The 24,914-nt window shown below is 31.4% G+C and overlaps 3 protein-coding genes across 4 annotated transcripts; 2 read left to right on the top strand and 1 right to left on the bottom strand.

The window, feature by feature from the left end:
• The first annotated feature begins 1,690 nt into the window (after positions 1–1,690).
• On the top strand, positions 1,691–6,352 carry LOC110622113. The gene is made up of 4 exons (XM_021766508.2): positions 1,691–2,058; positions 2,157–2,351; positions 2,695–2,876; positions 5,863–6,352. The coding sequence occupies exons 1-4, from the start codon at positions 1,770–1,772 to the stop codon at positions 6,166–6,168; spliced, it is 972 nt and encodes a 323-aa protein (XP_021622200.1). The 5' UTR covers positions 1,691–1,769; the 3' UTR covers positions 6,169–6,352.
• A 1,939-nt stretch (positions 6,353–8,291) lies between these two features.
• On the bottom strand, positions 8,292–11,729 carry LOC110623092 (GDP-mannose 3,5-epimerase 2). 2 transcript variants are annotated; one of them, XM_021767964.2, is made up of 7 exons: positions 11,571–11,729; positions 10,452–10,862; positions 10,244–10,337; positions 10,017–10,146; positions 9,383–9,515; positions 8,931–9,138; positions 8,292–8,778 (listed from the first exon to the last, which is right to left on the bottom strand). In XM_021767964.2, exons 2-7 carry the CDS (start codon positions 10,859–10,861, stop codon positions 8,623–8,625), a joined length of 1,131 nt encoding a protein of 376 aa, XP_021623656.1. In that variant the 5' UTR covers position 10,862; positions 11,571–11,729; the 3' UTR covers positions 8,292–8,622. The 2 variants fall into 2 exon arrangements, with proteins under 2 accessions (XP_021623656.1, XP_021623657.1); XM_021767965.2 differs by having other exon boundaries at positions 11,554–11,707.
• Positions 11,730–20,359: 8,630 nt separating this feature from the next.
• On the top strand, positions 20,360–24,899 carry LOC110621946 (light-inducible protein CPRF2). Its single transcript, XM_021766252.2, has 6 exons — positions 20,360–20,920; positions 22,251–22,347; positions 23,044–23,254; positions 23,852–23,927; positions 24,002–24,127; positions 24,264–24,899. Exons 1-6 carry the CDS (start codon positions 20,462–20,464, stop codon positions 24,654–24,656), a joined length of 1,362 nt encoding a protein of 453 aa, XP_021621944.1. The 5' UTR covers positions 20,360–20,461; the 3' UTR covers positions 24,657–24,899.
• Positions 24,900–24,914: the final 15 nt, after the last annotated feature.

Here is a 24,914-nt window from a genome sequence, read left to right as displayed (position 1 = left end):
ATAATTTTTTTAAGAAAAAAAATACAAACATACTTATTTTCAGAGAAATCTATCCAAATCATATATATATTCTTCCTTTGAAAGTAATGCATGATTTCCATTAGCATAATAAAAGTAAGAATTCAATTTACTATATTCATTTATAAGATAAAGCATCAAATCATTAAATTTGATTCATTGTCATATCGTACATGATTCATCTCCAATTACAGCATTAAATTATATATTTATTTTTCTCCATTCCATTAATATATTTTTTTAATTACTGTGGAATAGAATGTAACAACTCACCTATATAAAATTTAGTTAAAATTAATATTGTAATAATGACAATTATCATCCAAAAGAGCCGATTATCTTGAAATCATTAACTAATTGGTAATAACTTAGTATCTTTTTTAATATTTACGAACAAAGGGATTTACAATTCATTTATTAATATCCTAATTGACATTTCTTCTTTCAGAAATCTAACCATTTTTTGAGATGTAAATTGATGTAGAGGCATTTTAATTCTTTTTAAATGAATATCAAATATTGGAAGAATAAAATCTAAAATTTTTCATATTTACTCAGATATATTTATCATCATGCTAAATTTGTGGGACGCACTCTAGTTATATTTTTTTAAAAAATTTAATATTTAAATAAAAATTAATTTTAATTATATTTTATTTACTGTACGTGTCTGTATATATAAATATATTTGAAAGAAAATATTTAAATTTTCAATTAAAAATAATAAAAATATTTTAAAATAATATTAAAAATTTTTAGTATTTTATATAGTATGCTAAACAGCCTTATTTAAAAAAAAACAAAAAAAAAAAAACTAAACAGCCTTCGATTAAAAAACAAAAAAGCTCAGTATTATTATTATTTATTTATTATAATAATACAAGTCTCTGTGGGTCCTCCAAAGGAACAGGGGCATTTTTGTCAACTTAAGAGAGGGGTTAGGATCTCGTGGGAAAATTAATGGTTATGCGCGTGAACGCAGGAAATGATTCGTGAGGGTGTCCCCGCTCTCCCACCAATTGAATTATGCTTGGCCCCACCAAATCCTCACCCCCTCTTTATACTTTTGCCATGCCTTTCTTTGCTAATTACCAGATTTGCTATTCCTGGGAATTGTTTGGAAGGAATTTCCAAATCCTCCCTTTGCTTTGCGTTTTCGGCAGGGAAGACGAGGGAGTATATATATATATATATATATATATATATTCTATGGGGGGGTTAAAAAATCCTTGGATTTGTATTCATTGACTAAAGACAAGAGAGGGTAAATTTTGGAATTTAGGTGGAAAACATACCTTGATTCCTCTTCCATTCATTCTCAAGTAACGCTTTTTCCAACCAAACAGGCGTATAACTTTCATTTGTGTCTCCACTTTTACAGTCTACACGCTAAAACGCTCTCTAAAGTTGAGCAAAAAGACTCTTTTTTAATCTTTTTTTTTTTCAAAAAATTTTTATTTCCAACCTATATTGTAGGTTTGCCCTTTTCCATTATAAAGGTCCCTTTTCCCCTCCCTAAATTGTTTTTTTATGATATTATTATTATAATTTAAAAACAAGAGATGAGTGGCATTTTTGAAATATGGGTGAAATCAAAGTGCCAAACAGAATCTCAAAGAAACATAGCATTTGCCACCTAACTGGTCTTTATAAAGACCGCATCCAAGCCTTTGCGATTTCTAGTCATTGTCTTCTCCAAACCGAAACCTCCGATTTCAAACTCCCTGTCAGACACGGCCAAGGAAAAAAAAATGGTTGATGGTGGCATGACTGTCCTAGACGGAAGCCATCTCAGATCGCTCCAGGTGTCCTTGCCGGACTCCGAGGTCACTCTCACCGGAGCTCAGGTCCTCGATTGGGCTGAATCCAAAGCCTCTGACGCACTCTTTGGTCTCTCATTGCCTCCATGTCTCAAGTCCTCCGCTCTCCGTCGCGTCAATGTTGATGATGACGTCAGTTTCCGGCATTCCGAACTCATCCGTGAAGCTGCAACTTCTAAACTCAATGACTATATCACTGCCATAGCCGATGAACTAAAAGGTATAATATTTTTTCACCAATTGATCTATATATTTATCTATCTTCCCATGTACATATATGTAACTTATATATTTTTTTTTTCGGATTACCGTGTTTAGATAATCCATTAGTGGTGTCGATTTTGGATGGGAATACTCTGCGGCTGTTTTTGGAGGACGAAGACGATTTTGCAATGTTATCGGAGAATATATTCACTGATTTAGATACTAAAGACAAGGGAAAGATCAGCAAGGGAGAGATAAGGAATGCGCTTGTTCACATGGGAGTTGAAATGGGTATTCCTCCTTTTGAAGGTTCGCTTCTTTAACCATTTCCTTTTTGCTATGTAATTTTGGTGGTCCTCTTGAATGCTTAGCTTTGTATTGGTATTGCTGCTTTTTGTTGCAAATGAAAGTTGAATATGTACAGGGCTATTGATATGGCTATTCAGAGTATAAACAATTGATTTTGTTTTGATGTTATCTGCTCTGGCTTTGGCATTTGTGTTGTATTGGCTTGATAGTTTTTGAATAAAGCATTATTTTTTACTGTGTATTAAGAGTTTAATTTTGTATCTTGTCAGTGCTGTCTATTTGTCCAAAGAATATGTTTTTCAAACTTCATGAATTTTGATGAATGTAAGATGTGATTCAACAGAATTTCCTCTGCTAAATGACATCTTAAAGAGGCATGGAGCAGAGGGAGAAGAAGAATTGGGCCAATCACAGTTTGCTGAGTTACTTCAGCATATTCTACAAGAAGTTGCTGATACTTTGGCTCAAAAACCTGTTGCTGTTATCCATAACATTAAGATTGTTAATGGTTCTAAGCTAAGAAAGGTATGTCAATGTATCCTCGAGTTATTGATCCAGTGAATGTTAGTATTGCAAAATACATTTGTTTATTAATGCTAAATTTTTTGTGGGATTGATCAACATTCATTCTTTGAATGTCTTGTTTGTTGATCTGATAATGAATTAATTCTCTATATGGCATGTTTTGTAATAACTCAGAAACCGGACCGCTACCGGCGCTAGGATTCAGATCGGCATAAGGCCGCCGGGACCCGTAGCAAGCCTAACATACATCCTCTATACCTGTTAAATCTCATACATGATCAAACATATACATAAAACTTTAAACTTTTTCTTTCATTTACCAAGCTTAACCTGTGCATGCACAAACTCATAAACATAAAACCCCACACTGGAGCCCTCATCAAATGCTCCAATGGGGCAACATATCATACATTAAGTTTGGCTTACATAAACATCAATAAAACATTTCATAAAAAGAAGATCATATACCAAAAAGGGATTAACCAACATACTAGGGTCAAGTACAACTCTAATCCTCAATAAACATCATTACATTACACTACATTACTATACTTTACATTACAATGTCTTTCTTATGTCCACAGCTAGCTATTATATAAAACATGACTTTACTCTTATTGACTTTCTGATCTATCCCGTACTTGCAAACCTGGGGGATTAAGGGAATGGGGTGAGCTATTAGAGTCCAGTGAGCAGAATAGTAAAAATATTATATTAAAATTCATGCTTTCATGAAATGCATCACATCACAAACATATCACATCAAGGATGGACTTGTCACCAATAGCCCTTTACACATTCCAATAGTGTCAGGGGCGTAGCATGGGTCTCACTGGTCTTTCTCTTACATAATATAACATAACATTCCAATAACATTCCAATATGCCAGGGGCGTAGTATGAGCCTCACTGGTCTTTCTCTTACATCGTACCAGGGGCGTAGAATGGGCCTCACTGGTCTTTCTCTTACATCGTACCAGGGGCGTAGAATGGGCCTCACTGGTCTTACATACCATACCATATCATATCATATCATGTCATCATACGAGGGCTAATGGATCATTCAACACCCATCCACATCAACATTATATTATGCAATGCAACATATTCGTGAATTCTAATGCAAACATCCTAATATATCACATGGCATTTGTGATGCATGAACATGCTCTAAATTTATTTACTTTGAAACGTAAAGATCCATTCTACTCACCTCAGGCTAGCTCTGAAAAGACACTGAAGCAGCTATCTCACTGCTGGGGTTATCGGTTCCTCGGGTCCGAACCTACACAGGTGGACTCAAATGAGGGACTAAACATACATGAACATGACTCTAAACTACTCCCCAAAAACCCCCTAAAACATCTTAAAACAATCATGGAAAGCATGCAAAGGAAGGCTGAACAGGGCACTTTCGGCGGCAGGTTCGGCGGCTGAAAGTCCCTCCAGAGTCGAAACTCAGCCACTTTCGGCAGCACCTTCGGCGGCCGAAAGTGGTTCCAGAGCCGAAACTTGTGCATGTTCGGCGGCACCTTCAGCGGCCGAAACTCCCTTCCAGAGCCGAAAGTCCAACTTTCGGGGGCAGGGTTCGGCAGCCGAAAGCTTGCCTCCACAGGCAGGTTCGGCTGCCGAACCTGAGTTCTTCCAAAGGGCAGAACTCATCCTCCTCATGCACATTTTGCCTCCCAAACCATTCAAACATGCATTTAGCTATTCTACAACATGCATACACAAGCAAATAAGCATATAGGGGTCTCAAACTAACCTAAACCCCAACACAAACACATATAACAACTCATACAACACACATTATCCATAAACTCAACATTAACCTAAATATGCATTTCTACCCCATAACCCCTCAAAACTTGCTTAAAACATACAAGAAAGGTAGGATCTAAGCTTACCTCTTGAAGATCGAGAGGAGAGACGATCCTAACTTGGAGATGGGAGAAATCTAGCTCCTTGGACCTCCAAGCTGCAAAACTTGATCTTAGCTTCAAAAATCTTCAAAACCAAGTTAAAACTTGTTAAAACTTGAAAGATTTGAGGAAAATCATCAAAACCAACCATGGGAGGGCATGGACTCACCATTGGCCGAAAATAGGGGAGAAAGCTCGCCCATTTTCGGCCATGGATCCTTTTATAGGTGACTGGCCAGGCCACTTTCGGAAGCCGAAGGTGATTTCAAAACTCATGCATGTTCAGCGGCCGAACATGAGGTTCGGCGGCCGAATCTGGATTTCCCTCAATGGTCTTTTTCATTCAAAACTTAATTTCTTTCTTACTTAAAACCATAAAATACATGAAAACATTTTATAAAAACATGTTTTTACCCTTCTAGAGGTTTCCGACATCCGAGATTCCACCGGACGGTAGGAATTCCGATACCGGAGTCTAGCCGGGTATTACATGTTTTTTGTATCCTTCTGGCTTCAACTTTATTTGTTATGATAAATTCAGAACCTAGAAGTATGTGAACAAGGGAATGCTCTTGATTTGACATTGTGTCAGAAGTTTGAAATAATGTAAGATTTTGGCAACATTTAGGACATGCATAGGTATACAAGAGATGCTGAAGTACCTTCTGAAATTGGGATATTGGGTTTCAGTAACTTGATTAAAATGCAAGCTTGTCCAGCTTGTTGGATAATTAGCTCAGTCTGGCCAATAGCTACTGTATTTGGAAAGAATATGCTGGTTATCCAAGTAATTAGTGGAGCTGCAGCTGACCAATGACACTCCTATAGGAAAATTTGATAACATTAATCTGAAGGCTCAGACTAATTAATACTTGAATAGTAAGTTAAAAAAACATTATGTTTTCAAATCTTGCTAGTTAAGCTCTTCTATTTGAAGAAATTCAATGTCTGCAACTTGTTGGCTCAAAATGGACCTTGACTCGAGCACTTTTTAACTATTGTATTATAAAATACATGTTTGTTGTATTATGTAAATTCTTATGAACTCTAAATTAATAATTGCAGCTTTTGACCGATGAGAAGCAACTGAACAATGTCACGGAGAAGATGTTGCATAGAAAGAAGGATGACCAAAAGAATACAGAAATAATCAGGGGTTTCCTTGAAGAAAATGGAAAAGAGTTGGGCTTGCCACCATCAGAAGCCAACGAAGCAGTGATCCTTCTTTATGATGCAGTATTTGCTGATGTAGAGAGCGGAAAATGTGCTGCAGAATCAGAAGATGTATTTAGGGAACTTGTGAAAGAAATCCTTGAGAAGTTTGCAGAGCAGCTTGAGGCCAATCCTATCTACTGTGATCTTGATAATTGAGGAATGGCAACTGGCAAGTTGGTATATCTTATATAGAGTTGTTTGGCTATGCTATTGTTGTTTGCTCAGCATTACATTATCACCCTCGCCATTTTAACTTTATTATATATGTTCACGTTGAAAATTTATATATGAACAAACACATACCTGCATACATTATCACATCAGTCCTATATCTTGGTTTTGATTCTTCTGTAAAATGCTTTGGATAGCCAAGTTTATCAAAATCCTTCAACATAGAAAAGATAATTAAACATGAAATTCTCTTAGTATTTCTCACTTGCTGCTGCATTCTTATATTTACTTGTTCATCTGTATGATGATCTGTGCCTGTATCTGACTTGTTGACTGCATATTTTCCCATTCGGTAGAATGGCATGCTTATAAGTTGCATACTTTAAGGAAGAGGTTGCATATGGGAATCTAAAATTCTCAATCCTGTCCAAGACATGGACTGGTCCGAGCAAATTGTGTAACGCTGTCGTTTTCAGACAACTAAATCTTTAATTTTACGGTATATACTCAAAATATTCTATTTAACTTATTTTTAGTTTTTTTTATCTAAATTACTCTTTGAAGCTTTATTTAAACCAATCAAATTTTCTTAATTTCATGATTTATATCTGATTTTTTTTATAAAAAAATACACTCAATTTCTTAAAAGTTTAAATTAAATTTATCGATCTTAAGTAAAAAAATGAAGAAACTGAATTTATTAATTTTCCTTATTTTTAAAGTTAACTTAAGATTAAATTAAAATTTTTAGAAAATAAAAAATAAATTAAATATTTTAAACATATTCCTCGTATCACCGGTTACTTCACCGATAAGTGATTAAACTCATTCTGAAAATTCTTCTTTCTTCAGATTGATTGAATTATAAGCTATCTGAATTACAATATTCGTAAGGCCTATGATGTATTTCAAACAAAAAAACAAAATACAAACCACAAAATGTTTAGGCTGTACTTGGAGTACTAGTTTGGAAATATTTTGAGTTCTTCCACGTTACCAGATGGGTTCCCTACGTTTTAGGCCTTGCAAATTAGCCACGTTTAGTTTCTTCCTTGGTGCTAAATTGTGAACCACTCAAAAATGAAAAACATCAAATTTCATCCCCGCATGGCTACTCTCAACCCATCACAATCCCTAGATCACATCAAGATTCCATCTTGTATGACTCAAAATAGTTTATTTTATAAAAAATCAATTCATTTTAATTCCTAAATTTAAATCTAAAAGATAAATTTTATAAAAGCATAATAGTTTACTTTATAAGAAACCAATTCATTTTAATTCTTAAATTTAAATCTAAAAGATAAATTTTATAAAAATAAATTTTTTTAAGATTTACTATTTAATTTCTGATTATTATTAATATTTTAATATTTACATTTTTAAAAATTTATTAATTGTCGAACCATTCTTTTTTTTCCGTTAAAAATAGATGAGAGATGTGGAATGAAGGAGAAAATTTTTAAAATTTAATTTTACCTTCAAATAAAATTTTTTATTTAGTCTCTAGTATTATTATTATTAATAAGTCAATTCTTATATTTTTAAAAATTTATTAAAACGTTCTTGTTTTTTAAAATCTATTAAAACGTTCTTTATCTTTTTTTAGATTTATTAAAACGTTTTTATCTTTTTCTAAATCTATTAAAACGTTTTTATTGTTTATTCCCGTCAATGAAAGTTCCTTCTCCTCCTTAAAAAAAAAAAGAAAAAGACGATAAAAAAAAAGAGAAAAAAACAAGCGCCTCCTTCTCTTTCTCTTTAAAAATGAAAAAGGAAAACCAAAGAAGAATCAAAAAAGAAAAGGAAGAATCGAAGGAAAATGAGTAGTATAATTTGATCTTTTGCTATATTTTTAACGGTAGAAATAAATGAAAAAACTATTTCGTTGACAGAGAGAAAAAATAAAAATATTTTAATATATTCCTGAAAATGGAGAGTAATATTTAAGGATTAAATTATAAATCTCTCTGTTCTTTTATCTGAAGAGATAAGTTGAACATGGTGGAGCCAAAGTATAAACATTGTCATAATCTGCAGGAAGGACCACAAGCAGCAAGTAGGCTACTGCCCCACTTGGTCATTAACAAATACCAATAAAGGCATAATTTAATTTTGCAGCCTCTAATTGAAGGATTTTATTCCCAGAATTGCAGCTGTCTCCATAACAATCCCACATGATTAGATTTCACAAGATTCAACATGTCTGAGATTATTTTGCCAAATATACAAATACCAAAAACAACAGGTTGCTAAACATCTGATGATAAAATGGGAGCAAAGCAACTCCCCCTGAAATGCAGCAGCACAGTTCAAAATACAAAAACCAAAGAGTTTAAGCTGATAATGATCCATACTCGAATACCCTCTACTACTTCACAACCAAACCATAGATATCCACAACATGTAGAAAATTACGGCTTTGTAGCTTCAACTGCTTCATTCTTTGCCATCAGCGGCGCGAAGTGAACCCAACTGAACTGGCGCTTGAGTTCCCACCACTTTGGATGATCCATAAATGGACAAGTCAATACCTTGAGCTTTCTCTTTTTCTATTTGTTCCTTGATCCAGAAGTACGTAATTCTCAGCCCATCCTGCAAAATAGCATGTTGACTCATTATTCGTAAAGCAGCAAGTACAAAATACATAAGCTAATAAAAATGGCCTTGCTGCTAACTGCTTGTTTCTGAGGAAGTTCCACATGCATTCAAAATGTAACCAACATTGATATTTGTAATCAAGGTACCTTCAGTTTCATTGTAGGAGCCCAACCAAGCTTCTCTTTGATAAGAGTGTTGTCTGAGTTACGGCCTCGGACACCTTCTGGACCAGGAATGTGATGGATTGGAAGCTTCTTGTTTTCAAAGCTGAGAACAATCTCAGCCATCTCATTCATGCTGACCATTTCATCACTTCCAATGTTCACTGGCTCTCGAAAGTCTGACTTAGTCAATCTAAAACACAAGGATTAACATTGTTCAAAGAAAAACAAATGTAGAAACAAAAAGGAAGAATAGTGTTCCAATTCTATCAGAAGCATAGACAAGACAGAAACTTTTCTATCAGATGATTATGCTCATCTATCCATTCCTCTGTCCATGAATGATATGTATTGAAATTATTGCCAACCCAAAAATCTCAAGAAAAATATTGCAAGTCTCAATCATATAAACTGCAAAAGAAAATTTGGAATGCTACCTAAGAACGCCTTCCACGCATTCATCAATAAAGGTAAAGGACCGGGTTTGAAGTCCATCTCCCCACATCTCAAACTTATCAGTGGAAGTGATAGCCTTTCTACAAAAAGCAGCAGGTGCCTTCTCCCTGCCACCTGTTATAGATGCAAGAAAATACCAAAATTAGTATAATCCATAAAGGGAAAAATTATTACAATCTAAGGCTCCATTTGTTTGGAGAAATGACTATATTTGGCAAATATTTTCCATGAAAAATAGATTAGATCAAAAATGTTTTGGGTGGAAAATATTTTCCAGAAAAATATTTTATTTTCTATTATTTGGTTGTGATATTAAAAATTAAACATTAATAAATGTATATATGATGATGTTAATAAAATTCTCAAAGTTAAAAAAAATGACTTCTATTTCAATAAAGTAAGTCATTTTTCTTTTAGAAAAAAAAAGAGTTAATTTTCCTTTTGACAGAAAAACATTTTCCATTTGACAAGAAAAACATTTTCCATTGACCCGTTTCCTAAACGTCCAAAAATATGGAAAATTTTCCTAAAAGGTATCCTCCAAGAAATAAACAAAGGCTAAGAAGCAAACGAATCAAACACATGGACAAAGCAACTACAGACATAGAAGCTCACCTTTCCAAGTTCCAAAAGGACCATAAATATTATGGAACCTTCCAATACGGCATTCAATTCCAAAGTCCTTTGTGTAGTGCTTGCACAACTCCTCTGTAGCAAGTTTCTCCAAGCCATATGCATCTTGAGGCTGCATAAAAATTGAAAGGAAACTCGATCATTTTAATTGTTTACCGGTCAGAAACAAGTGCGTTGGACGGTTGTAACCAACTAAGAGAGTAACCTACCTCTGCAGGCCAGGCATCAGATTCCTTCAAGCTCACATTAGTGTCCAGCTGCTTAAATTCAGGATAAATACAAGCACTAGAGGCATAGAAGAACCTGCACGAACAAGAAATCAGACTTTCCAAATACGAATAGGAAACCCGACTTCCAATTCACATAGGGACTTATTTCAAATTAAGACGAACATATCCTCTACCCACAACAACTAACCTCTTAACTCCATTAATCCTAGCAGCCTCAAGCATGTTGAAGCTGATCATTGTATTGTTATACATAATCACAGAGTGGTTGGACTGAATGAAGCCCATGCCACCCATATCAGCAGCAAGGTTAAACACATGGTCTACATCCTTTGTTACCTTCAAGCAATTATCCATGACCCTTAGATCCACAAGATGGAACTCATGACAGAACATATCTTCTGTCATGTGCTCATTCTTCTTCCAGTCAGAAGCAATAATGTAATGGCCTTCACTCTTCAAACGACGAGCAATGTGGGAGGCAATAAAACCACCAGCCCCAGTAATGGAAATTCGGAGCTTCTCAGATGACCAGTATGGTTCCCTCTCCAGATTCTCATAGGTGAAAGCCCCATAGCTGGTTCCATCAGTGCTTCCCATACTGTATCACAGTATCAGCCAAACAGTTAAAGTAACATCCAAGATGCATCAGACAAAACAGAAATGTGTTAAAATCACTGTAATTTAACCAAGTATCAAAGACTGATGAAATAAAAGCTTCACTATCTGGGATCCTAAACAAATGCCATTCCTCAAAAGAGAGAAAAAGGTAAGATTACCAGCTGAGATGACTGCTGATGTTATAATTACTCTTCAGCTCTTACCTATCTCAAAGGAAAATGAAAACATTTGCCATAGCAGTATTTACAATTTAATACGAGCTTCTCACCCGCAACCCATCAATAGGTCACAGTCAAAGTTTATGAAATCTACTAAGGAGAAATTTTTATAGAAAATGCAGAGAACATGAGGCAAGGAAAACGAAGCAATTCTAGCCAAACAATCGTAATCTAGAAATAGGTATAGATAGAACCAGAAAACCACTTTAACGAAAGGAAAGCAAAATTCTTGAAAAAGATGGAGCAAGGTATCTATGGCAAAAACAAAATCACTGCTGAAAGTTATCTTTATTTAAAATTCGTAATTGAAAAAAAAAAACACAAATCAAACTACCAATGTCATTAATTTCATCAAGAACAGAAATTTAGATAAGAAACTACATAAACAGAGAACAAATATAGACAAATCCCAAACGGAAAGGATAATGAGTGAGAGAACAAAAGAGCACAAACCCAGTTGAGATCTTTACCTGCAAGGCCTAAAGAATTAGATTTTGAAGCTTGGCAGCAGAAAAAGAGAAAATTTTAGAAGAGAAAGCAGAGGATGGATGGTGAGAGAGAGAATCCAAAAGGGGGTGATTCAGAAGGCCATAAAGCTCATGCCATATATAGAGAGAGGTGAAAGAGAGGGAAGTAGGGGACAAACAAGGCCACTCGTTTCTTTTTTTCCATAGTGGGACCTCTAATCTCTTATTTCACTTATGAGCTGCGATGTAGGAGAGATGAGAAAGGAAATTGCTTATCAGAATTATTGCTTTTATTTAATAATAATAATTTATAATTCACACCTAATACTTTCAAAGCTCGGAAATTTTCTATTGAAATATTAATATTATAATTAATAATAAAGTTTCATTATTCAATTAAGTATCCAAATGCTTGGCGTTCTCCAAATTATTAAATTTTATAAAAAAAAATAATTAATGTATATATCATATTAGATAACCTAAAAGATTAACCAATCATTTTAATAAAATTTAAATGGGAGTTGTTGAAAATAATGTCATGTTTAGATTATATCATTAATAATATTATACTCGTAAACTTAATTTGATAGTAATTATATTTAAATAAATTTGAAAGATTTTAAATTTTATTTTTTAAATTTTTATTTAAAAAAAATCATTAACAACATTACCATATATTATATTTATTATAATCATATAATATGATATTAATTTTATATATATTACATTATTTTCAGTTTCATAAAATATTAATTCATGGACTAATAATACATTAAGCCTCTGTCATTGAGTTGGTATTTCCCAACCATGTCCATTAAGCTAGTATTATTAAGTTGTTAATCTCCCAACAAGATTTTAATTTTTCCAAGGAAAATCAAGACATTAGGGGGATTTGAAATAAGAATATATAAATCAATTGGGCACAAATAATATATAATGATAAATTGAGCTTTATTTTGTTTTATTTGAAAGGGAAAAAGAAAATGCCAAGCTCAAATAGAAGAGAATGGCAATGGCATTGTTGCCAATCTATCGATTATACATGATTGTGTCCGTGTAAATAAAAAAAAATTAGAGAATGGGGGGTGGGGCTAGAAATAGCAATCGCATGTGGTGAAAGAAAATTCCAGGAAAGTGCATTAAAACTGAAAGGTTTGTCTTAGTTGGCACCATTGGAAATCACGAGGAAGCGCTGCTTGTTGGCTCTTGCTTTTGGTTTTGGCAGCACTCCCGGTACATATTTATTGAAAATTTTGATGTTATAACTATTTAATTTTTAAATTTTATTATTATTAGATTTTATTTATTTATAAAAAAATTATATTTTAAAATATTTTTTAAAAAATATTTTTTAAAACAAAATAATTTATTTTTAATTGTTTAATTTTAATTTAAAAAATAAGATACATCAGTAAATTTATATATAAAAATATTAATAAAATTTTAAATTGTGAAAATTGACATTTTAAGAAAAATTATTTTCCTTCAAATGTTTAAATTTTCTTTTGATTATATAAATATTTTTATAAACTAATTTTTAAGTGCTCAAACACTATAAAATGAGAAAAATTAAACTATTGAATTATCCAATTTTATACTTATTAAAATATTTAAGATTATAAATAGTCGGGTATTTTTAAATATATAAGAGTAAAGTAAATTTAGATAATCATAATTAAATTTAAAATATATTGGAATTTGAAAAATAATATTAATAATTGGTTCAAATCAAATTTAATTTTTTTATATTTGATATTCATTATTTAAATTCGTTTATATAAATAATTAATTTAATATAAAAATATATTTTAAAATAATATTTATATTTTTTTATATTTTTTATTTAAAAATTAAAATTTAAATATTTATTTAAAAATATTAAAAAAATTTAAATGAAACTTATTAATACAAAATATTTTTATATAAAACTATTAATTAAAATATATAATATTAAATATATTTAAATTTTATTCAAATAATAATAACTGAATTTATATAAATTTTATAAATTAATTTTTAATTAAATTTAAAATGAATTCAGATATTATATATAAATCGATTTGATTAAATTAATTTTTACAAATACTCTAATAGTTTATATCCCAACAAATATTTAAATTATTTTATTAATTTTAACTAAAAATATGATTAACTCCTATTCAAACATTTAGTAATTAATAATTAACACATATATCTTATAAACATGTAATTATTTAATCTATACACATTAACTCTATTTTTTCTTTATAAATTTTGGAGTTACAACTTATAAAGTTAGCAATTAAATAATATTTTTATTAAATGCTAAGGTGTTCAACTGTAAATACAAAATATCAAATAATTATAAAAATAAAGAAAAATTATAAGATGATTAATAATACTTTATATTAAATTCTAATGACAAGATGGGTAGAAATAATTTTCAAAACATAAGAACTCATATATCAATAATTGCAGTCTGTTGTTTATTGTCGTCTTCGAAATAGCTAGCGGGAGTAACAGTGGCGGTTTTTGCTGGCGGAGGTAACGGTGGCGGTTTCTGCTGTTGTTTATTGTCGTCTCCTTCGACATGGCTGACGGAGTAACGACGACGGTTTAAATTTGCATGAAACTTTTAAATACGCTGCAGCCAAGCCAAATGTTAACCGTGCTAACAACGTGTCCGTGGGATTCTGAATATTTTGCTTTAGGGTTTTGTATTCTGTTGGCCGGTAGGTTTTAGTCTAAATCATATTGATTTATTGCTTTTTATGTGGTATGGCCCGGTGGGCTATTTCATGCAATCAATGTGTTGCATGATTAAAAAAGAGAAAAAATAAAATAAAAGTAAATAGTTTTAAGTGAGGAAATCATTTTTTTTATTTTAAAAATGTTACTAATACTACTAAACTAAAAGTTATTAATATTGCTAAATAATATAAAAATTAAATTATTTAAGGAAAAACTCTTTTCATGGAAAAATATTTTTTATTTAATTTAATTTTTTAAAAAATAGAATATATTAATAAATTTATATATAAAAGTATTAATAAAATTTTTAAAATACAAAAATCAAATTTCTTAATTGAAAATAATATTCATTTTTGCTTAAAATGATTTAATATTTTTTTCAATTAACTAATTTTTTAAGTGTTTTAAATTTAGATTGAAATTCATTTATTTTTCTTTTATCTGTAAATATTTATTGTGGATCTAAGTTTTTAAATGGGTCCAGCTCAAAATTATAAGGCTTGTGGTTCTTATGTTTCTTATTTTCTTGGGCTGAAGTGTACACAAAGCTGATTTGAATTTATTAATTTAGATTTATTTGAATTTATTGTGATAAAAAAACTAAATTTTTATAAATTGAACTAAATTAAATAAAATAAAAATTAATTTAAGATAATATTTTCAGTTAGATCTTGAATTTCCCATAGAATTAAGGCATATTGACAAAAAAAAAGTTAAATTTTTATGAATTTTAATAATTTAATTCAAATATTTAATTATAAGTACAACATTTTAGTGATTTTATCTAATTTTAAAATTAAAGTTAGAAAAAAAACACTAACATGGCATGAGCATGTGTTATTTTTTTTATTATTTTTTTTTAAAACCACATAACATGATAACATTTTAAAAAAAGATTGTCAACATAAAAAATTTAAATATTTACGATTTTTTGTAAATTAATTTAAAATTTTATTTTTTAACATGATAGGTCAAATTATTAAATTTTGGCAATTTTTTAATCTAAATAGTATTATTATAAGTTTTTGATTAATAATTCCTAAATTTAAAAAAATAAATTTTAAATTATAATATTTTATAAAAATCTAAACCTGAATTTTTTTTTTAATCCTTCCACATGATCAATTAAGTATGAAATTTCCACATATCCGTCATTTCTCTTTTTGTGTTGAAGAATAAATTTCATAACACCATAGTGTATACTTCCAATTAAAATCAAGATATGAAATTCACTCTCGGATCAAGGGGCAAGGCTTTCATGTGTCTCCTATAGAATCAGGGCTCGTATTAATTTTATAATTCTCGTTTATAGAGTTAAATGTCTATAATTTTTGAATCTCTTATAAATAAATTACAATAATATTTTTTTTATTAAAAATAAAATTGTCATAACATTTGAAAATTTTAGCTTGTCAAAGAAACAAAGTTCTAGATTAAATCGTGATACGGTATAAATATTTGGATTTTTCATATTAGTCAGTAAATTTTCAAATTAAAAATTAATTATTTCATATGATATAGAGTAAAAAATAGCAGTTATCCTATTATGGCAGCATAAACACATTCCTTCCTACTTTAATTTTAAATTTAATAAAATTATTAAAATATTTGAATTAAATCATAAAAATTAGTGAAAAATTAATTTTTATGTCAATATACCTAAAATTAACAATATAATTTTAATTTATTACACAGAACTGAACTATATTTCATCTCTAATCATAATTCTCCTATTAATTTTCACATAAAGATATTGGTTCATTTGTATGTTTATCATTTCTTTGATTTTTATCCTCCAAAGCTTCATCAATATTGACATTGAATTTCACAAGTCGTTGTACATATCTATTATTATTATTTTTCTTTTTAAATTGCAGTATCATTGCATTAAAATACCAATGAAAAATTATAATACTCATGGTCACTAATCTCAATTTGAGCAAGTGGATGTCACTTGAAGCAACAAAGGACGCCTTGTAAAGCACAAAACAAATGCTCGAAGCAACGAGTAGGGTAGTGATTATAGGTAGGTAATTAGGAAAGAAGTGCTGATAAAGAAGTACCCAAGGCTTGAGGCGCCGAGCAGTTGACGAAGGAGATCTAGCACCAAGAGTTGGCGGACTAAATGAAAATGGACCATGGCCATAGACTAACAAAACCTATTCATCAGTTTTAGATTGATAGTAGCTCAATCCATCATGGATCATCACAAATCACAATAAAAATATCTATGTGAAGTTTCAGTCTAATGCATGCAATCACGTCACCATCACTCAGTTCATCTATTATTTTCTTTGTGGTTTTTATTTATGGGCGAAAGCCCTTTATGTGCCCAATCACTCAGCTTCCCCTATCTCTCCGGATAGAAGGGCTCCCTCTCCTCTGATCCGGCTGTGGGTCACTCTTTCCATAATTAGCATGGATGTTTTTTCTTTTAATTTTCTTTTGCAATGGGTTTATAGTATGGATTCTTTAGTTGCACGGTTCTTTTCATTTCTATGTTTTTTGTGTGTATTTGGTGTTGGTTTCCTAATCTGAAGTTGCACATAGTTATTTTTTCCGTGATCTCTTTACTGATGGAAGATGAAAATAGTGATTGTGAGAAAAAACCTCATGAGGTGTTTTATAGTCGCAAAAAATGCACTTCATCGCCTTCCAATGGAACTGTTAAATTTGTGTTGACTTCTCTTGACCCTTGCTTTGATAGCTTTATTGATGTTTTTATGGTTTGTTGCTTTGTTATAGCAAGCTCCTTTGTTTCTTTCTTAGATTTATTCTTGCATGTGGTTCTTTTGCTTTTTATCTCACTCTTTCATTGTTGCTTTGGATCTTTGGTTCCTAACGGCTCTTTCTTTCTTTGTGCTTCAATTGGACTTTTATGGGTTAATTGCTACAGTTGTAGAAAACGATTATTATTATTATTATTATTTGAGAATGGGATAGGTCGTTTTTGTTTTTTTTCCCAGAGATAAAAGTCATTTCATTAAAAAGTTATATGCAATTAAACGTGTATAATATTTTCACATGTGCTTCGGAGTTTGGACCCACTCTATCCATTCATTTATAATTCCGATGGTAGTTAGGCAGCACTGGCCATTGGAACACGCCAAAGATTAGAATCAACATTTCCTTTATATATATATAGAAAAGAAATAAAATAATATTAAAACAAAAAAGTCTCAGTGGGCCCAAAAGATACCGTGGTGGTGGTCCATCCAATCATACCCACGATTTTCTTCTCTTGTTTTTTGGAAAAGTCGTCTCTTCCTATCCACTATTCAACAACCCATGCCAAATGTGTGTTTCTTTTGTAAATAGTAATTTACGGCCAAGTTTATTAATTTTATTAAAATTTAAATATTGGTATTTATTATACGTTTAAATAACAATCGAGTATTTGTTTTTTTTGAAATAGAAGTCGGGAGAGTCGAACCTTAGACCTTTCAAGACTACAGGATGCACTTTTTATTAAATTAAGTTTTGGAGTGAATAACAATTGAGTATTTAAAATTTAACTTCATTAGATACATTAATTATTTTATTTTAAAAAGGTTAATATTCATAAAAATATTTTAATAATAAAATTACGCTTCTTTTTTTACATGCAAAATTTATTGCTTTAAAACCTATTGGATCAAGTACAGACACTTCCATCCCTAAAACTCAAGCCCCCACGCGTACCACTAGCCTAAAAACGGCGCCACCCCATGAAACCTCCACTTCAGCCACAGGTAAAGAAAGAAAAGCACATAAACCCATCAACAACCAAAAAGTGAAAAGAAAACTAAAACTAAAAATAAAGAAATGTACAAACAACTAGCAACCAACCCCAACAATAATGAAAAACTCAACCAACCATCCTTCAAACTATCAATTCAAAAAATAAACATCCAGAACTATTACAAATTTAGATTTGAGATTTTATCGGCCAAGCACCACTCACAAAGGGAAAGACACAATAGTATCCATAGCCTATTAACCATCAATTACGATGAAAATCATTAAATATAACGACATAATCCTCAAAATATCATTATCAACATCTATGACTCTCTCTAAATATTTTTGTTCTGTTTGGCTTTTTATCACACTCCACATAAGATGCTTTAATTAATTTAGATTATTTCAATTAATTTTGAGTGATTAAATGGGTAAGGATATCTATGAATGGAGCTAATTTTGTTTTTGACTCTCTTAACTTAATATTCCATATCCTTAATTCGTATTTCGCTTTTCAGCCGTATAATCATTTTTTTTAAAAAAAATCTTGTAACGTAATTAGTCCTTCACAGGTTATTTTTACTTATTTTTTATAGAAATTTAATTTTTTAAATGAATTATTTCATAAAATTTAAAATTTTAGTAAAATCTATTCTGCATGTTTATAAAAAATCAGACTAAGCATAATTATAGAATATTTCTTTAACATAATTACAGCAAATTGAATGTAAATTAATGGGCATAGATATTGCATAACGATGTGATAATTTGGTAATTTTTACTATTTCAATTCTCTAAACGTTCTGTAAATTTTACATTAATTTCATCTTTCTTTTTTGTTTACTTAACAATATCATCAATGACAATGTGTCAAAATTTACGATCTATTAAAAATTTTTCATAGAATTTAAAGATTATAATTGGAGTCGGTTAGAGCCGTTGCAATAGATTTTGAAATGTCATATTTCTCCGTTTATTCCTTAATTGCAAAGAAATATATATGAACAGTATGTGAAATACAGGTAGAGTTAACTAATTAAAATTGCAGAAAGAAAAGAAATCTCAAAATTAAAAATCGAAATCTTACAGTTTTGATATTATATTAGCAGAAAGAGTACAGATAATAATGAAAAAATTATATGTATTTATATTATATATGTTTTACAGAAATATTACATCTATATATATAGATGAGAGTATGAATTAATTATAATAAAAATAATAATAATTATTTTAATTATACTAAATAAATTTTTTATAATTATTGAAAGTGATTTTTTATAATCATGCTAACATATTCATTCTTCTTTTTCTAAAATAATCGTCACTGGTTCACAATAAAGTAGATTAAACACACTCCACTTTCTAATTAAAAATAAGAAAATAATAATAAAAATAATATCTTTTTTAGTCCATCTTTGTATGTTGGCCACTAGAGCCTACATACAACGAACAAAGTGTTACAGCATGGAGGAAGCCAAATTATCATTTTTTTTAATTTTTAATTTATTTATTATACCTCCCAGATTTTTTTTGTTATTTATCGTTTTAATTTTTCTTAAATAAGCATTGTTCTATAATTTCAGTGTTTCATTAAATATATATATTTTTTAATTTACACTTTATGTGGAGTTTTAAATAGGTTCGTATTATTTGTATAAATATTTTGACTAAAGAGTAATAAAATCCCTTTATTCCTATTTTTATTAAAATTTGGTGTGTTTATTATTTTTAAAAATTTTAAACGATAAATAATAAAAAATAGTGAAAATAATATTTATTGGGAATTTTCTTTGTGATAAGTGCAATGGTCACCTATGATTATTCTTCCAAGTCTTCTCCTATGATAATTTATATGAATTAAAGTAATTACTTGATTATGTGAAAATTGAATCCTATGATTATAACGTAAATCAGGTAAAAAATAGTAATTATATGAGAATTAAATTATTTTTTATTGTGAATAATTTATTCAAATAAAGCCTAAAAGAAAAATTTATAATTTTTTGTCATATAAATTAGAGTTAAATAATTATTGTAATTTATTTATCTAAATTTATAAATAATAAATGAAATTTAAATATAAATTAAATTATAAATCCCTGTTAGCAAGTCATATTGTCAAACTCATATTAAAATTTAAAGAATTTTATTATAGAAATTAAAATTGAGAGATGTAGGTAGACAAATTAAACTACATAGCCTTTGACGAGATTTCAATTCCTTGCGCGGACAAAAGAAATGATAAATTCTATATACACGAGGAATATAAAAATAAATAAATAATTTTTTTTTTTGAAATGAGTTTTAATTAATTAATTTTCTTTCACGAAAAAAACCAACAAATCCGCATTTTATCCAATTCCACCTCAGACCCACATCAGATAAACGGAAAAAACCAATTAAACAAACACCAACGGTCCTCCCGCATAGCATTCGCCGATATGGATAGGGTATTCTCAGTCGGAGAAATTTCTGACCAGTTCTGGTCACCGCCGTCACAGACGCCCCCAGCTTCAGCTCAACCGGATGATTACTCCAAGATGAACCGGAGCGCTTCTGAGTGGGCCTTTCAACGCTTTCTTCAAGAGGCTTCTGTTGTGGCTGTTTCTGCCTCTGCCTCTGCCTCTGCATCTGACTCCTCGCCGCAATCTTCTTCAGCTCCCGCTGGCGATAAAAGCGACGTCATTGAGATCAAGGACAAGGATAATGATTCTTTTTCTGGTGCTAATGACAAAACGACTGCGTCTTCGTCTTTTAGCAATGGGCGATGTACCCCGTCGTTTAATGAAGCTGCGGCTCCCGGTGCTCCTCCCAATATTCCTGTGGATTCCGAGGAGTACCAGGCGTTCTTGAAAAGCAAACTTCAATTGGCTTGCGCCGCCGCTGCTGCCCAATCCCGGGTAATTTTTCCTCCCATTCTTCTCCGTCTTATTCTCCTTTTTTATTATTTTTCTAATAGTCAAACGATTATAGAAAAGAAAAGTTTCTATTTTTATTTATTATTATTATTTTTATAAATGAAAAAAAAAAAAACAATTTAACTCAGCCACTCTGTTGGAGAAGAGGTCTGTAAGGTAAGCTTCTTGTCTTTTTATCCCCTTTCCTCTCCTCCTTTTTGGGAGCTTTCTATTTTAAGGTTGTAATTGTTTGCAGAGATAATTGAAAAAAAGAAATAGCAAATAATGCTATTTTCAGTTTTACATGTTGATTGTTCTGTAGAGTGGAGAATGGTGTTAAACATGCCTTCTTTTACTGTTTTTGTAGCCTAAATTCACCTTTTCAAAATAGCTTTTGTGTACAGGCATTCCACTAGCATCCCTCTCTTTTCCAGTTAGAAATAGCTATACGGTTTTTGTTGTGGGCATTCAAGGACCAAAGATAATTAGATAAAGTAGGCATGAGCTGCATAAAGGAAACTCCGCCTGAAGCTTGACCAAAACTAAATCAGAGAACCGATAAGTCTTAAAAGGCAGCTATTTTGGTTACACTCAGAATAGTAGGATCCCAAAGATGTGAAACATACGGCAAAAAATTAGTTAATCCAAGGTAGCCAAGCATATTGAAGATTAACCAAAGTAATTATGAGTCAATAGTCATTTTAACTGAACGAGTAATGGTCCAAATGTAGCTTGAATTGTTGATTGAAAAGGCTATGAAAGCTGTTCTTCTGCGGTGAAGAATTTATAGCTTGATGTCTATTTTAGAATCTGAGGTCCCTAGTTTCTGAACAGAATATAAAAGTCACTATGTTTTGGCTTGCTGATATGAAAATGAAGATTTATAAAGCAAACACTAAAAGCTTCTTTATGCATAAGTTTAATACTGTAATCACAATATTATGAGGTAAAACTGGGTATTTGAACAAGTTTTACTTTTAGCAAATGGGAATCATGAGACTTATAAGCGATAGCGGTGAGATGCTTATTCACATGTTTATCAGACGGGGTTATGTATTGTGATTCAGATGCTTGATATTATTCCTGTGATAATGTAGCATTACTTCATACATGCAGCATGGACATTTTGTCACTTCTTATTCCTTAGTTCTTACTATAAAGATTTGTTGCATTTGAATCTTGGACTTGGTGTATCCAACTTGCTTTATCATTTATCTTGATTTGCATTTTTTCTTTAATGAAGAAAATTCAAAGGCATCCTTGTCATTGCAACTTCTTTTTAATTATTTAGTTATATGTTGGTTAATTTAATATGATATATTCTTGCCAATAGACATCTTTTCTGAGACCTCAAGATTCTCCTGCTAGAGCTGACAGTGGATCACAGGCTTCAAATGCTTCACAATTAGGAACTCATGCTACTTCTAAAGGTTTGCATCACAGAATCTATGAGTCAATGTCCATGTGTATAAATGTAATTACTTACCATTTTTGAATGTGAAAGCGTTCATTATAATAAGGGTGGATAAATTGCATAAATATTAGATTGGCAAAGAAACTGCCGAGAGTAGTTTGATGCCTTGGGTATTCTTGTCCTGGATCCTTGTATAATTGTAAAAGCAGCTTAAATAATCAGCAAAGTTTGTCAATCTCGAAAAAGCGTGGCTAGTTGCATAGTCATTCTAATGTTAAATGACCACAAAAATGTAATGTAAGCTTCCATAAGAGTTACTACAGCTTTTCCTCTTAAATACCTTATTCAAGCAGTTAGTTTATAAGATTCAAACAAACATCAAACCCATGCTTGGACAGATTAATTGATACTTGTCTTGCTCATACTATTGGTTAAAACTTAACAGGTAAAAAAAAATTTTTTTGGCAGAATCTGAGTTGTATTGAGAAGGGCAAAATTTGATCATTGTGTAATTTAAGTCTTGCTGGATTTTTCCTAGCACTATTCCAATGATATCAAGATATTTGCACCCGGATGACACAAGCAGACAAAATTCTTTTATAATGCATTTTCCCTGTGTTTTTCACTTCAGCATAATTTCTTTGTGTAGGGTTGAACATGTCTTCACAAGTATGTTTATATATTAATTACCTATTATTAATTGCATGTACAGGGGCTGGAGGTGACTTATCCAGGTCACAAGATATGGATGCTAATGGACCAGTTGGAATCTCCTCCTTATCCAGCGCACGAAAGAAATCAGGAGCTACTTTGAAGCCAACGACAAGTGGATCATCGAGAGAACAGTCAGAAGATGATGAAAATGAAGAGGAAACTGAAATAACAGAGAATATGGACCCTGCTGATGCAAAACGTGTAAGGAGGTAACCATTGTCTCTGATGCTCTTGTTGTGCATATTTGTTGCTCCTAGCATGATGAAATTCAGTTTTTTATTTTTCTATATTTTTGATAAGTGTCACATGACTCACATCTTCATGTAAGACCACATTTTCTGGATGTCGTCTTTAACAGCAGCAATTATTCTTTTTTCTTACCACGATCCTACAGAGTAGAGTGTATTTTGCATGCTAGATAAGGTGGTGAAGAGAATATCCAGTCAAACATGTAATATATTTTTTCACTATATGTATTGACAATACATAAAACTGAATTTACAGTGTGCTCTTGGGGTAAATTTATCCACGAGGAGTTAGGTTGTATGTCAAATGAAATACGCCTGCTTAACCCAAAGGATTTTGATCAAATTATTTTCTTTCTCTAAGGTCTATTTTTGGTCTTCCAAGCGCTTCTATCTTCGAAGGTTAATATCATGCTGTTAGAAAGTAGTAGTTGGTGTCATATTTAATGCACATGGTGACACGTTACAAAATTTCCCTGTTTATTTGCTTACAGTTGATCGATTTTATTCTTCTGATACTTCTGCTGATAATTTCTGTTCTCTATGAATGCTTTTTGTCAGAATGCTTTCAAATAGAGAGTCGGCTCGACGATCAAGAAGAAGAAAACAGGCCCATTTGACTGAGCTTGAGACACAGGTTTGGTTCTTTTAATTGGCCACTCACTTTCACTTATAAATATCTCACTCTGTGAAACTACTTTGTTGTTATAGGTTTCTCAATTGAGAGTTGAAAATTCTTCGTTATTAAAACGTTTCTCTGACGTAAGCCAGAAGTACAATGAGGCAGCTGTAGATAACAGAGTTCTAAAAGCTGATGTTGAAACATTGAGAGCAAAGGTAACTTGATAAAAATATCATGGATGAACTTGAAAACCATGGTAGATGTAATAACATGATGGATGTTAAGGGGATCTCCACATACAAAAGGAGGGCAGAAAACTAACATAGTATCATATAATGATTGCTTATCCAGGTGAAGATGGCCGAGGAGACTGTCAAAAGGATTACTGGTTTGAATCCAATGTTCCATGCTATGCCTGAGATATCCACAACAAGCATGCCATCATTTGATAGAAGTCCTTCTGAACCATCAACAGATGCTGCTGTTGCTGTCCAAGATGACCCAAAGCATCAGTTGTGTCAGCCTCAAAATCATGCTGTATCCGCTCATGACCTAGGAGTCAACAGTGCTTTGGCGGACATCTCTTCAGTTGAAAATGTGCGGCCACATTCTGAAGCAGCAGGACTAACAGGGAACAAGTTGGGACGAACGGCTTCTTTGCAGCGAGTGGCTAGCTTGGAGCACTTGCAGAAACGTATCCGCGGGGGTGTAACTCCTTCTGAGCCCCAGTCCAACAGGGAGTAGCTGTAACAAACAGAATGGTCCCAAGTGTAAAGATGGTTTTGCTGAAGGATATTGTCAATGAGCATTTTGTTGCAGTATGATTTTCAGTTGCAACTGTATGTATAAGGCTCCATTCTTTATGTAACTACACGCTGAATCAAGCTGTTATTTTAACCTTCAATTTATTATGTGACAGCAACTTCTTGTATGGAACAGTTCATCATAGGTGATCAGTGAGAGTTTAATTCTTTATCATCAACACAACCATCAAATTTCCAA

This window comes from Manihot esculenta, chromosome 9, assembly GCF_001659605.2.
Source record: "Manihot esculenta cultivar AM560-2 chromosome 9, M.esculenta_v8, whole genome shotgun sequence".
NCBI lineage: Eukaryota > Viridiplantae > Streptophyta > Magnoliopsida > Malpighiales > Euphorbiaceae > Manihot > Manihot esculenta.
The sequence above is the reverse complement of the archived record's forward strand: the minus strand, read 5'-3'. Positions and strand labels throughout refer to the sequence as shown.

Bases quoted from the DNA above. Each gene is read 5' to 3' on its own strand.
- LOC110623092 (XM_021767964.2), bottom strand. From the start codon at position 10,861: ATGGGAAGCACTGATGGAACCAGCTATGGGGCTTTCACCTATGAGAAT. The intron at 10,147-10,243 runs GTAGGTTACTCT...ATTTTTATGCAG, and splicing joins CTGATGCCTGGCCTGCAGAG to CCTCAAGATGCATATGGCTT. The intron at 9,516-10,016 runs GTGAGCTTCTAT...CATCTATAACAG, and splicing joins TCCTTTTGGAACTTGGAAAG to GTGGCAGGGAGAAGGCACCT.
- LOC110621946 (XM_021766252.2), top strand. From the start codon at position 20,462: ATGGATAGGGTATTCTCAGTCGGAGAAATTTCTGACCAGTTCTGGTCA. The intron at 22,348-23,043 runs GTTTGCATCACA...TTGCATGTACAG, and splicing joins AACTCATGCTACTTCTAAAG to GGGCTGGAGGTGACTTATCC. The intron at 24,128-24,263 runs GTAACTTGATAA...TTGCTTATCCAG, and splicing joins TTGAAACATTGAGAGCAAAG to GTGAAGATGGCCGAGGAGAC.
- LOC110622113 (XM_021766508.2), top strand. From the start codon at position 1,770: ATGGTTGATGGTGGCATGACTGTCCTAGACGGAAGCCATCTCAGATCG. The intron at 2,352-2,694 runs GTTCGCTTCTTT...GTGATTCAACAG, and splicing joins GGGTATTCCTCCTTTTGAAG to AATTTCCTCTGCTAAATGAC. The intron at 2,877-5,862 runs GTATGTCAATGT...TAATAATTGCAG, and splicing joins ATGGTTCTAAGCTAAGAAAG to CTTTTGACCGATGAGAAGCA.